Source organism: Cyanistes caeruleus, chromosome 3 (assembly GCF_971803275.1).
Source record: "Cyanistes caeruleus chromosome 3, bCyaCae1.hap1.1, whole genome shotgun sequence".
Classification (NCBI taxonomy): domain Eukaryota; kingdom Metazoa; phylum Chordata; class Aves; order Passeriformes; family Paridae; genus Cyanistes; species Cyanistes caeruleus.
The window spans coordinates 27,189,551-27,203,856 of NC_141703.1; the positions used below are offsets into that span (position 1 = coordinate 27,189,551).

At 39.0% G+C, this 14,306-nt stretch overlaps 1 protein-coding gene across 6 annotated transcripts in view; it reads right to left on the reverse strand.

The window, feature by feature from the left end:
- Positions 1-14,059, reverse strand: part of RGPD4 (RANBP2 like and GRIP domain containing 4) — a 33,693-nt gene extending 19,634 nt beyond the window's left edge. For 2 of the 6 annotated variants that reach the window (XM_086880297.1, XM_086880296.1), the window contains exons 1-19: positions 13,793-14,059; positions 11,226-11,293; positions 10,572-10,683; positions 9,530-9,682; positions 8,455-8,685; positions 7,876-8,021; positions 6,312-6,504; positions 5,509-5,599; positions 4,419-4,628; positions 3,718-3,896; positions 3,460-3,635; positions 3,036-3,159; positions 2,534-2,695; positions 2,063-2,200; positions 1,826-1,972; positions 1,185-1,367; positions 1,017-1,100; positions 374-509; positions 107-204 (exon numbers count right to left, since the gene is read on the reverse strand). In XM_086880297.1, the coding sequence (XP_086736423.1) occupies positions 107-204; positions 374-509; positions 1,017-1,100; positions 1,185-1,367; positions 1,826-1,972; positions 2,063-2,200; positions 2,534-2,695; positions 3,036-3,159; positions 3,460-3,635; positions 3,718-3,896; positions 4,419-4,628; positions 5,509-5,599; positions 6,312-6,504; positions 7,876-8,021; positions 8,455-8,685; positions 9,530-9,682; positions 10,572-10,683; positions 11,226-11,293; positions 13,793-13,867 (2,706 nt within the window). In that variant the 5' untranslated portion in view covers positions 13,868-14,059. Of the gene's footprint in view, positions 1-106; positions 205-373; positions 510-1,016; positions 1,101-1,184; positions 1,368-1,825; positions 1,973-2,062; positions 2,201-2,533; positions 2,696-3,035; positions 3,160-3,459; positions 3,636-3,717; positions 3,897-4,418; positions 4,629-5,508; positions 5,600-6,311; positions 6,505-7,875; positions 8,022-8,454; positions 8,686-9,529; positions 9,683-10,571; positions 10,684-11,225; positions 11,294-13,358 lie in introns of all 6 variants that reach the window. The other 4 variants (XM_086880301.1, XM_086880299.1, XM_086880300.1 and 1 more) reach the window with 2 other exon arrangements.
- Positions 14,060-14,306: the final 247 nt, after the last annotated feature.

Here is a 14,306-nt window from a genome sequence, read left to right on the forward strand (position 1 = left end):
CTGCATAAGGAACTGCAATTACATCCAGCTATGTACATAACTGAAACCAATCAGTCACTTTCAGGAGATGATTGGAAGCAATTTAAGGAAATAAATTTATTCTCACCTTTGCTGGTGTTACATTGGTTGCAGCAGTTCCCAGAAGATACTGAGAGTTATAGGCAGGTGACTGGCTGTAGAACACAGATGGGCCAGTGGTAGCAACTAAAAAGGAACACCAGGAAAGTAGTTAACACTTATCTTTTCTTGTTGCTTTCTACTTTTCCCAGCAATCAGTTTTTAACTGTGAATCATTAAAACATTTTAGCATTATTCTCAAAAGTCTTAGTTGATTTAGCTAAGCATTTAGATAAAAAATTCTGCAGCAACTTGCCTGTTAATGGGGCTTCATGAAGATTTTGTGCTCTCTGATAACTGTCTGGCATTGCATCAGTTCCATAGTTTTCAGCAGGCCACCGATGAGATGCATTTGTGTTGGAGTTACTAAGTTTCATCTCCTGCATTTCATTCTATCGAGACAGAGGGCCAAGCAAGAGTGTAAGTATATATTGCACAGGTATTTGTCAAAGAAAATGTAAGGCATGATCCCCACCCTTTTGCTATTCAAAAACATGTTCAATCCAGGGGGTGGGGATAACTAAAAAAATACAAACCAAAAAGTACCTGCCAGATCATGCAAGACATGCCCACAGAGTACAAAGTGTTCCCACTGTGTTCTAAAGCCAGAACAAACCAGCAAAAAATCCAGAATCAAGTAGATGAGAACCAAGCTGATAAAAGCAGAATTCTTTCTACATATAGAAAGAGTGCCTTAGATGGGTTGCCTCAGCACTCCTGTCCAAGTCCCAAAAAAGAGCTTTTAAGCAAAAGCATTTACTCTGGTACTCATTTTAGGCAGCTATTTACAGAAGGTAATTCTAAGAACTGTAAATTGGCCCATGCTCTTTTATCACTAGATCCTTACCATAACTAAAAAGCCAACAGTTCTTTACCAGATACGGTGACAGAAGTTTTACCTTTAAAGCTTCCACTTGCTGACAAATCATTTGAAGTATAGATTTATGGTCTTCTGCCCACTGAGGGGGAGTTTTTGGAGAAAACTAGGAAAAGAAAAAAGTTAATTGATTCACGTGAGTTTTTCTTACAAGATAACAATTCCCTGAAATAATAATTGGCTAACATACCTTGTAGGTCTTAGTTGGTGAAAGAGAGAACTTGGTCGGTGATGGAGTGGAATGTTTCATTGCTGAATCTACAGTTCGTGACAGACCATTTCTGAAGGCAAGACTTCCTTCATCAGCATTCTCACCAAGCTCCTGGATCACTGTATCTAACACTTCTCTCACAGTTTCAATAGACACTGGCAACTAGAAAGTTTTTTCAAACATGAGTCATTACTGCAATTCTCCCTCAAAACAAGACAAACTACACATTCAGAAGTCTGGCTGAGCAATTCACAAGTCTTTACTGAGGTTTTTTTCAACAAAGCTCTTAACTTGTTCGGATTCACATAAGAAAATAACTCACACAAACCATTTTTTTTTCCCAATCAACCAGCTAAAAGACAGTGGGGCAAAAGCTATTTGTTTACATTAAAGCTTTCATCCACAGGGTAGCCAGGATACATGACCTGGTAGGTTACAGAAGTTACCCAGGATTCAACTTGCTTAAACTTAGTTAAATTAAATTTAACTAATTTAATTTAATACAAAGCCAAGTCTAAAAAAAGAAAAGCCTAACTTCAATGCCAGGGATTTCATTTTTCAAACAGTAACCTAAGCTACTGCATGCCTTGGAACAACTTTTTAAGGAAAGAATTACTTACTTTCTCAGTAACTGACATATCTGAGGAGCTTTCTGCAATAATTTTCATTAGATAATACTTTGCTTTAAGAAGGTAAGTTTTATGCTCCTCATGTTCTTCTGGCAGCATGACATCATTTTCGATCTCTTCTGCTTTTCTTTGGAAAATCTAAAGAACAGGGTGCAGAGTGAATAATATCAGTCAGAAGGAAACTGAATAAAGAGAATCATTTCTGGGTAATGCAACTTACAAACTTACCACAGCAAGATTCCAGTATGACACCACATTCTCAATAGCTTCAAAGGCTGATAAAGCATCATCAGTTTTGCCATCAACTGCATCCAACATAGCAAATGCTATCTGTGCCTCTTCTTCATATGCTGCAACCTGAAAGACCTATATACAAATAAAGAAAACTTGTACTTAACAGTAGAATGACAAACATTTTTCCTAAAACAGAGAGGATTATTTTTCAATAAAGTTGGTACTGAGGGTGTTCAGTGCCTTCAAATCATAAACACCATTTTAAAGGTAAGACCAAAGTTTAAAGGAGAGAATTTTCCCACTTTATAAATTACTACTACCAAATCTCACCTTAAAGAGTTTCACAGTAGTAACAACATAGAGTAGTACAATGTAGACAAAAATCCCACTATGATCCCATCCCCTAAACTATGTATGTTTCTGACATAGACCCTTCTCTTCAGCCTTGGCTCAATCAATCTGTACCTGAATGTCTACACTATGGAAGTGTTTGAAGAGAGGATCAGTAGGCTCAGAAATACTCCTCTTCTTTTTGATAGTTTCCAGCATAGGCAGAACTTTCTTCCAGTAGTAGACACTTCGTCCAATATATTCCTTCTGGTCGTAGAAGGAGTTAAGATTAATTCCCTGGTGAAGAAAAGGGAAGAGATGCATACATTATTTCAACAAGTTCAAGCCAAAATGCTATTCCTACATATCCTTCTCCTATTTTTTTTAGGAGTTCCAAAGTCCTTCTCTGATACTAAGCAGAGTAGCTATGAAAAATAACATACACATAGAAAATAACACTACAGTTTAAGAGTACTTCATAGAGTGACTAGAACAACAAATTTACCTGATAAAATAATCAGCTGTTCTTAATAATACACATTCATTTGATTCCCCCATCCCCCAAGTCTGCTCAGAATTTAGAAAATAAAAACATAAAAACATTTTGGCTTCCATGTATTTGAAAATCTCAGCTTACTGTTTTCTGCAAGCTTTTTGCCCAGTGTATGATTAAGGCAGGTTGAAGGCCATGCTTCTCCAGAGTTCGCAGAGTACTTATGCCATGCTGTACAACAAGCCTCAGTTTTGCTGCTGTTCCTGGTCTGAAGATCAGAATAAACATTCCTTGATTAGTATTTTCTGGTTTTCACCTGTCCACATACCATTCACTTAAAGTCTGCAACTTAAGTCCTAACTTGTCTCTAGGTTAGAAATTAAAATTCTGTTTATAAAAATCTTTCAAGCATATTAAGTCCCTATGACAACAAAACTTTAATGTAAAACATATGCCAAAAAAAAATTAATTTTACAAAAATCTATAGGGACAATCCAAGTTCTTGTAGCAGACACTCCCTAAAGGCTTGATCAAACATTTCCGAACTGAAAAACTGAAAAAGCCTTACATTGATTTCCTCTGAAGAAGAGTACGGACAGCATCCCACCAAGATCTTTGCTTTTCAGTATAGAGCTGTTTGCATACTGGCAATGGTAAGAATTGAGGCTGATGTGCACTGTAGTGGGAATTAAACTTCTCTTGCAGCTGTAAGTTGCTAGTGAATACCACCCCAAGTAGGAACACCTGTTTGTTAAAAAATAAAGCTATTGATTTCCAAAAAAACTTAATTTGGATGGGACCTTAAAGAACTTCAAAGTTCACTTACTTCAAGGTCTAACAGGCAAATAGATTCAGGAGCATCTGTCTCAAGTCTTGATGTTTCTTGGGGCAAGTGAAAAAGCTGTTTTAACCATTTGCGCATAGGGGGTAAGACTGACATGGAGTTCCACTGCAAGCCAAGCCACACGAGGTGCTGGAGACTGCCACTGTGCAATCGAATGGCACCTAGGCATAAAACAAGGTTGGATGCAAACATCAGCTTCTTGCAAGCCCTCAATACTACTATCTGACCAAGGCTGGGTTTCACATTTCACTCTGACAGCGTGGCCAAAGATATTTTACAGACCAATGAGCATCAAGACTCTAGGTTTCAGTCGGGAAGGGTTACAAACTTCCATATAGCCAAACATACCAAGCTCATCTAAATGCTCAAAGCCATCAACCACTTAAACTTCTGAGGGGATGACTCAATTTCCATTCTCACCTTATTCAGTCCAATAGATAACTAATTTTAGCAAACCTATTTACTTCTCCAAAAGTCCTTAAGGAATTACTGAAGAAGCAATTCTTGACATTGCAATAAAGAGTAAGTCTTTACTATGACATTAAGGCAACTTTGGACAGCTATTCCAGGTATTTGTCTTTTGTTACAGTACAAGTATGCCTGTACCAGTATTCCACAAGTATTTGCAGAAGAGGTTCTAGTAAACAAAGCTGTGCTGAGTTTCAGAAAGTAACACCTCTTACCAATATCATATTTGTGAAGTTCCACTTGCACTGGTGCTTGTGTATTGACATTTCCAATATCATCTGTGCCAATAAAAGACCTTTCCCTAGAAGCTCCACTCTCAAACAGGCTATCAAACAATGCAAATGAGCCACTCTTGTTTGCAAATGATTCCACAATCTCTTTAAAGAAGTCTTGCTTGCCATGACTTAAGTTCAGCAGCATATGACCTAGAAAACAAAAATATCACTTCATATAAATAAAGCAGTGAACACAAGGAAAGTAGTACTTGCTATGCTGGACTGCTTTTTGCTACTGAAGGCTGGATGGGAATCAGGATTTCCCCTTATGAAACCTACAAACTGTTCAGGTATGCTCTCCCTGTAATTAGGTCAGTGTTTCAGCACATAGGCTTTCCAAGCTTTTAGTGACAACAATCCCAAAGAATTTGTAAATCCAGTTCTTTAGGAAAACAAAGCCCTCCTACCATGACTGTTCTACGGGTATTGCAAGTGACCTTAAAATAAATAGCTGTAATACAAGAATAAGTCTGTATTAATGAAATACATTTTAAAGTAAATGAACCTGATGTCTGGCAGGTTCATCCATTTTCATCTAGGCCCTCTAAGAATTTTGTAGACTGAAACACTGTCTATACTTGGCAGCAAAAAGAACAAAGTTGATGAATAAGTGAAAGAATGAAAAGACCAGGGAAACAAATTAATATTCCCTTTCCCTCTTAAGCCTAACAATACTTGCAAAATAGCATCAGGAGGCAGAAGCCATTTCCAGTAGATTTAACAGACAATAAAAACTAAATTCTACATTGGCATACTAGAAAGTCAAAAAGGAGAAAAGAAAACCAACCACTATTGAAACAAAGAGAACACACTACGACTGTGTCTACACATGCTTAAGAGGAGAAAAATAACTTTAGGTGTCAGAACCAAACTCCTGTTTTGTTTTACATATGCAGTCTATCTATAAGGTTTCATTATATACTTGAGTGATAACATTACAAGATACAGAAATGTGGTTTTTAACACATCTTAGCATATACAGTAAACCTGCAGCACTAAAATGGAACTATGCTGCTATTTTTTTTATTACCAGACTGGCTTTTTCGATCACAGGCCAACATTTCTAGCATATCTTGTCCAGTTTGATCGCCCTTTATGAGTTTTGACTTTGGTTTAGGAACCTGGTGAAGTAAGGAGAAAATTGTTACAGGTTTTTCACAGTAACAGCAGAACATTTAAAAATTATGAATCTTAAAAATTAGGAAACAAGCTTCTTTTTAGCATTATGAAACTACAGGAAAACAGGCATTATTCATTCTGAAGGTACATATATTGGGTTATGGTTGTGTGTGGGATGGGCAAAGAGAGCAGAGAATCCAGCTAAAGCACATAGATATGCAAGTATATTTACTATTAAAAGTAACATTAAGTGTACACAAGAGCAAGTAATACCTGCAATGTAAGCAACAGGATAAAAAGGACAGTCAAGGCAAAGAATCTATAAGGCAAGGAACCTTGATTTTTTAAATTCTGTTGTCTATCCAACAAGTATATGGGAACTATTCAATCCCTCTCCTTCCCTCCCTATAGGAATAACAACTCAACATGCGTATTTGTTGTATTATGAAAAAGGAAATACACTGAAGGAAATAAATGCACTAATACTTAAGAATCGGGTTACTCTGGAAAGGGCAACAGTTGAAGGTATACTTTTACTCTGCATGTCATTTGAAACTCAATTAGGAAAGAGGAGGGTTTGGTGAGTGAGGACAGCATTCTCCTTTAGATACACAAACACTAGTTCATCTCATGAGTACAGGAATTCAACACATGCACAGCTAGAAAATTTTAAGAAAAGCATCAACTAAAGGCTTAGACTGAAAAATCCTTTACCTGGAAACTCAGGAGATAACACAATGCTGCTAGTTCACACATAGCTCTCCACTGTGCCTCATTGTCTTGGGCCATTTTCAACAGCAAAGCTCCAGCATGCATGTACAGCTGTCCTTTCATTTCCACATAGGTACGAGACAACTCATCAGCTGCACTCACATACGGTTTTACTGACTGAAGCGCACGATCAAAACTAAAATGCAGAAAAGACTCATTCTAAACAGAGTCCTGGTAAAAGCTGTAGCAGCTGATGTTGGTTTGTGCTATTTAACTGTGGATTATAAGTCAATGGAAAGTACCGTTCCGATTGCTTAAACGCAAGTTACTAGAAAGTACAATCACGTCAAACTCCCAAAGCTCTCAAGTTTATTGAGGTAAATATTACCTAGATACTTACAGTCTTTCATCACATTTTTGCACAGGTATTTTTAAAACTATTGTCCTGAACCACATGGATAAACTTGTTCACTACTGCAGATTTAGAGACATACAGGAGGTATTATTGACTCTGCCCTTTCTTTTTGTTATCACAAAGGTCCAAAATACTGTTTAACAGGCTCTTCAAAAATAGAAAGTACCACAGAATTTCTAGTACCTGTAGATTACAATACAACCCCCACTCAGGAAAGGGTTTCCAGAAAACAGTTAAAACAATTTTTCAATTACTGGACAAGACTGTAATGACTTAGCATTGCCATGATCTGGAAGTGCTTCAGATGTGAACATCTCAAAATGCTCTAATAAATCAGAAGCAGAAAACCCAACATGGTCAATGTTAGAGAAGAAAAATAAAACATATTCCTCATCCATTCTGTACTGCTTCAAATACTCATGCAAGATTAACAGGCTCAAGAACATCTTTACAAAATGCAATATAACAGCCATTACACTACTGGGGAACAAAGATAAGTTAGTAAAAACCAGTAACAAAAGAAAGATAATGGCAAGAAACAGATCTTAATCAAATTACTGACTACGAACACTATTTTGTATTTATCTAGGTGCAGATGGCAAGCCTTTAAATCAGCTGTAACACCAGCAGTTTTCTCTGGAGGCTACTCTTGCTTCAGGTTGTTTCCTCCTTCCCAATTATACTACATGCATGAAGTTCCTAATTACTCCAATGTGCTGTGTTACTTAAGAATAGAATGAACTAGGACAAAGTTGATACGTGAGAGGTAGCTCTGGCTTTTCAGTTTGACTTTTTTTTTGCTTTGTTTGGATTAGTTTTTTGTGCTAGTGTTTTTTCCAATTGTCTAGGAAATTCGGATTAGTCAATTTCTGAAGTACAGAACAACTTCTCTAACTGAAGGAAAAGAAGGTACAAAGACCCAGGATGTAAATGAGTTTTCTCCATGGCTATGTGCTGACCATTCAAACACCTGTCAAAAGACAGCTTGGGGTTCACATCCAGTAAGAACCACTCTTGGTGGTCAGTACAGAGAATCACCTCTCCCACCAAAAACAAGATAAGCTGTGAAACAGAAGCTTGGCAGAAGTTATGTGAACCCAAACAATTCTAAGAGGGTTTTTTCTTACTTACTTAGAAAAATTTAAACAGTACCTTTCAAGTGCCTCTCTGCATTCCTGAACATCTCTAGAAGAAAGTGTCAGTTTGACAAAGCTGGAATAGGCCAGCAGATGATCTTTCTTGATAGTTCTCCAGTTATTTTTATCAGACTCCAAGTCTTGTAAAGATTCCAGATATTCCTAAAGAAGAAAGTTCATCACAGGATAAGGAACAGTCATCCTTCCATGAAGACAAGGGCAGTACTTCTCCAAACACACTAGTAGTATTTATTGCATAATCCAGTTTCAGAGGTGAGACCTTAACATATTCTTCAGCAGCAAAGTTCCAGGGAACTACTTGCTTGAGCAATTTTATCCCAAATGGAACTGCTGTGTCTAACTCAGCTTTTGAGGTTAGAAACTCAATAGCTCTATAAAACTTAATTTTAGGGAGAAAATTCCAATTAAAAAAAAAAACACAAGAAGTATTTTGTAATTCCACTGGTTTCAGCAGACTTGCATTTGAAGGAGTTAAATCCCTTGAGAAATAGCTGTCAGAATAGGGACACTAAGAGAAACAGACCAGGTAAAAAGATACAGAAGACTACCACAGGATCAAAATATGATTAAACACCTCAAATGTCTCTACAACACAGGAACACCATTCCAAACTTGACTGCAAAGGGATTCTCTTCTCTGCCTCCTGACAATGGAGCACAGCATCCTTTAATCTGTTATTGGAACGGTAGAGTGCAACTAGTCTGATGTTTATGTAGACATCATCTGGTCTTGCATAAAGTTCTGCTTGAATCAAGTCAAAAAGCTGATTCCACCCATCTTCACCTTTACAATCCAGTAACTGCTCCTGTTGAAACATGAAGGTAACAGGTTAATATTTCCCATATCAGTCTCTTGAGCAACTACAGTACTAGACAACATTCTTTCCCCCACTACATAGACTACATCACTCTAGCTAGAGTACTCTTAATACAGGTTTCAGGTATTACATGAAGTTTGATGAAATACTCAAATATTTAAAAATGTACATGACAATCACAGAAGAAAAATCCTCAGAAGAATTTGCCTCCTTACCAAGAGGAAGAAATGCTTCTCAAAACATTTAGTTCAGTGACAGAAGACCATGCCATAAACTTGTTTAAAAAAAACCCCAGACACCTTGCGACTTCAGTGTGGCTGCTGCCCAGCTACACCAAACTAATATACCTGTGCAAAAGTGACATTGCATGGCTCAAAGTGTTTACATGGTATGTGAGAATTACAGCATTTCTCATGCTCTGTGCTGTGATTATGAAATGACCATAATACAGATTTAAAAACAAATAAGCAGTCTAAAGTAAGAAAGTCTGAGTTCACAGATCAGCTACCTTCCTGCCTGTGACACAACAGAAAGAACAAGTTACACCTATATATTCTTTAACTTCTTGACTGTGATAAATAATTTCTCAGCATTTTGGAAGAGGATTAAACTTGAAACATTAGAAAGGGTATGAAAGCATGCAGTTGCAGATTCCTTTAAAACTGGACAAAAAATGTCAGACTAGAAAGAGTGTAATATCTAATAGCTTTAATATTAAAGACGCTAAAATAATTTAGCCAGAAAGTTTTGCATGAGGTGACATGCAAAAGGCACTCCAGACAGGTGCTGAAAGTTTGTTCAAGCCATTGAACAGAAGTAATTTTTAACTTACCTTCAACCTGTAAATAGCAGGGCTCCCAGGAAAGAGCTTAGCAGCTCTGTCAACCCAATATTTTGCTCTTCCATCAGTAATGTCATTATTACATAGTAACTCTGCAATCTTCAATACAAGATCTTTCTGTGTTGGGTTCAACTCCACAGAACGCTATTTTTCCCCATGCAGATACAGTAGCCAAAAAAAAAAAGAAGGCAACTTTAACTTATGATCCATGTAGAACTGGTAAGAATTACACCCCCACAAGCATACCCAAATTCAAATTAGTTAAATCTACAAATACAGAATACTAAGAAAAGCCTTTCTACACATCACCAATGGTTTACAGCACCTAAACAGAACTGCTGAAATTTAGAAAAGCATAAGAGAAATAATGCAAACATCATTTCCTCTGCAACTATCACTAGATAGATATACAGAGAGAGCAGGACTGTAAGTACCTCTAGTCTAGCCAGGAGTAAAAGCTTTAAAAAAAAATTAAGCATGATAGTGCTTCATACACAGAGCTGTATTGGCCAGACTTCTGACCACATCTTCCTCTCCAAAACAAGAACAAAGGCAACCCAACTGGAAATTTGACATTTATATGCTTTCCTCATCAAAATTAGATTTGTCCCTCCCTTCTGCACCTGCCCTCTTCAAAACCAACCAAACAAAAAACACAGTATGTTTCATGTATGCCTACAGTCTTCTAGTAGCAGCTAAACTCCAGTTGTCATCACAGTCTGCATTACACGATTCTATGACAATAGTCCAAGAGGCAATGCATGACTTGGGGAGACTTTTAACAGCAGACAGCATAAAGTCCAGATGAAAAAAAAAAGAAGCAACTTCAAAATATACTACAGAAGCAAGCAATATCAAGTGAAGAACCCTCTCTGCAGTGCATCATATGCCTTCCATTGTCAAATGTATATGACAGGTTTCCCAGGAGCATGTTTTCTTCTATGGGTTTGAGAATGTTCAGCCACAGAAGGGTTTCAGAAAGCCCATTTATAAAGGAATAGAGCAGAACATTAGGGGTGAATGCACTACTTACCTTGTAACACCCAAAAGCCTTTTCTATGTTTTCCTCAGCTTCATAAATTTGTCCAAGAAATCTGTGTGCTTTGGGATCTCTCTCTTGTATATTGAGGTATGTAGATATATATCTATGAAGGGAAAAAATGTCAGTTACTTGACCAGCATTATTCACCAACACTTCCCCCCTCCCACCCAAGCTCTAATGGCAACTTTATCTGCCATACAGGACACACAAACATATTTTGTTCTAGATGCTTCAGTCAGACCACAGAAGTATAGACATGTTTTGTTCCGTTCCAGACACTTTGTCAGGACCTTTAAGTAAGCAGCAACATGGGTTTATACCTGTACAAACGCTACTTACTCACCAGCCAGTATTTCCGTTGATTAAAAAAACAAAAGCAGGAATTTGTAGAAATGGTACACTACTTAACACAATGAGCAAAACACTAGCCAATTCTGCTAGGTAAGTTTTTTCAGTACCACATAGCTAATCTTCTTTTAAGTTATTCCTTTACAAAGATCTAAATAGCATTCAATGTGCACATTGACTGCTAGCTTAAAGCAGCATGATATTCATCTTGGTTTCTCTGGTCTATTTCATATAAATATAGCTTTTCTTTTACACTTAAGAGAACAAAAAAAACAAATGTCCATCAATTCATTTTACCTTTTAGCAAGTTCATATTCTTTTATTTCAAAATACAGCTTAGCAAAGAGGAATCCTTTCATCGATTTCTGAAGGAGAAAAACCATGACAAACACACTTTAGACATTCGGTACTGCAAAAGTAATTCCCTAATGAGTGACCTCTCTTTTCAGCAATGCCTAATACTCAAGTGACAGAATGATTCGTTATCAGCTCAAATCCACTCATCAAATATAAGGGTATGTTTTGAAAGATGTAGATTTAAGAATGAAAAGAATAAAAGGCTTTGCTATAAAAAGGTTACTAGGAAGACAGAGTTTACAAGAGAAGAAAACAACAAGCCTTTATGTACATGTGTCCAGGACAATGTGGTATTTTATACATCACTCATTAAAGAGAGTAGAAGAATAGGGTCACCTACATTTAATTTATTCCTTTGCAATGCAGCAAGGAAAAAAGACATTCTACAAATCAAGAGAGATCTGCCATTTAGCCCTACTGCAGTATACTGTCATTAGACACTACTGTTTAAGTATACTTGAGGAAAAAGCAACTTTCACTTAAGTCATTCTCAGTTTGGGTAAGAAATGCATTTATGTGCAGTAGTTTATTTCTGACTAAAATAACTTGAACATACACACCCTATGAGCAAGAGGTGAAGCATTTCCAAAGGTATTTTTTGGGAGGTAGAACAAGGAAGTGACAAAGGAGCCAAAGTGGCAGAAGGATGATCAGGAGGAAAAGTGAAAGGAATGAGTTAAAGAACTCACAAAGTTATAAGCAAAAAGGTAGAAGTAAACCAGACAAATTTAAAGCTTGAGCTCTCAACATCAGCTCAAAACCAATTTTGCTTTTGAACCAAGAAATACTTGAGCTAGTTACATCTATGATTCTAAACATGTACATTTTGAATTCACTTGAATTGTAAGTATTGCCCCCCCCTCTGACCACTGTAATTCATGCAAAATTTTAAGAAGCAGTTAAAAATGAAAGCAGGCCTCCTACAATACCTCAAGTTTCCAGACTGTATTTTTGAAACCTGTTATAAGAGGGAAACACTGAAGTATGCCAGAGTGGAGCTGCATTTGGCATCTTCTTTTAAACATGGATGAAAAGAAACCCCAAAATAAATGCTTTGCAGCCTTATGAGCACCCCCTTCCTTAAATCAACACAACGGGAAAATTGGTAAGATTCCCCACCACTGACTTTGCTTATACAATTAGCTGTAAGCATTACTTATCAAAAAAAAAAAAAAATAAAAATTAAACATGTAAATATGCACCACATGGTCTTAAGCACAACAGGAGAGGATTTATTTTGTTGTTGAGTTCAGCAGGAGTATCAAAACAATTAAAGAGCACCTACGATTCTGAGAGTCATGCCCTTGACATTGGCTGCTCTAAACAGCACCCAAAGCAATTAAGCCACAACAACTTTGTGTTGTAGCCAAAAGAACAACTTTGTTGCTGTTGGGAAAGAGATACAAAACGATGATGTACACAAGGCCTGCATAAAGGCCCTACTACATAATGGTAAACATGGATGTATTCACACTATACAACATAGTGCTGAATATTCTAACTAAAAAAGAGTCAATTCAAGAGCAGTAGAACATGATCTTTCAGGACTAAATAGCTCCCATGAATTGCATCAGGCTGCTGTGATTCTTTTCCAGATATAATGAAAAATGGTGACAAGTTATGCAGAGATCTTCATCCTTCTGGCCAGTTACTAAAATACAACAGAAAGATTACTTTTCCCCCATTCTTCCTGTCCTAATATTGCTATAAAAACAACAATATTAATGACACAACACATAAAAGAAAACTGAAAGTGCTTCACGTGTTTCTTCTGAGAAAAGGAAACTCAGGAATCTTTTTCTGAGAAACGAAACTTGGAAAACACAGGAACTAAACTCTCACAAAACTGCAGTCTGTACCCAGAGAACTTGTGGACTCTTTAACACTACACTACGGCTTACTAGTTGTAAAATACAGGTGCAGAGCTCCAATAAACCACTGCTCCATTTAGAAAAAGCATCTACAGTATGCAAAACCCCTTAGCCCTTTCTCAGCTTCCCCTACCTCACCCGATTTACAGAGACCCCCAGTAATTAGGCACTGAGAAATACTCCCAAACACACCACAACTCACAGAATATCAGACTAGTCAGGAACGGAAGCGACCCATGGAGATCACCCAGTCCAACACCCTGCCATAACTCGGTCACCTAGGGCAGGTGATAAAGGTCCGTGCAGGCGGAGACTGAATATCTCCAGAAAGACATCCGTCCAGAGAGGGATCCTTTTTCCTCTTGCCGCCACGAACGAGAACGGGCCAAGCACACCAAGCCCCCACAGCGAGCTGGGCGGGGGGAGCCCGCAGAGAGCGGCCGCTCCCCAGGCCGGTAGCGCAGGGGCAGCGAGCGCAGCCGCCCCCCGGCCCAGCGGCAGCGAGGCCTCCCCGCGGCGCGGGGGCCGGCGATCCCTCAGCACCCGCGGTAGGCAAGGGGCCCCAAACCGGCCGCAGGGAGCGGTCGCAGCGCCCCCCGGGCCCGGCGAGGGCGAGCAACGCGAAGCCGTGCTTACCTCTCTGGGGGACCGAGCCGCGGCCTGCAAGGAGGCGACGTAGCGCTCCACCTCGGGCTTCGTCCGCCTCATCATGGCGCTGCCGCGACAGCGGGGGCTGCGCCCGGCCTCCGTCGCGGCTGGAACGCGCCTTCCCGGCCGGCCCAGCGGCCTTGGCCCGGCGCCGGCGGAGAGGAAGGCGGAGGGAAGGAGGGAGGAAGCGCAGGAGCGACGCGGCCGCCGCGCGTTACGCAAGTTCCCGCTCAGCCGTGCGGCGCGCGCAGCCCCGGCGCGTGTGCCGCTCCCGCCCCCCATATCAACGGCCGGGGTGGGGCGGGGCCTGGCGCCTGCGCATGCGCACCGGGGGGTGGGGGAACGGGAATAGACAATCTGTTAAGGAAAATTGTGAGAAACCAAGTTTTAGCACTTTCTCACCTAAAACTACAATAAACACACCTCATTAGTATACAAAAATATATATGGTGATAATATATTTATCACCTAAATAATATGCCTTATATATATGCATATACAC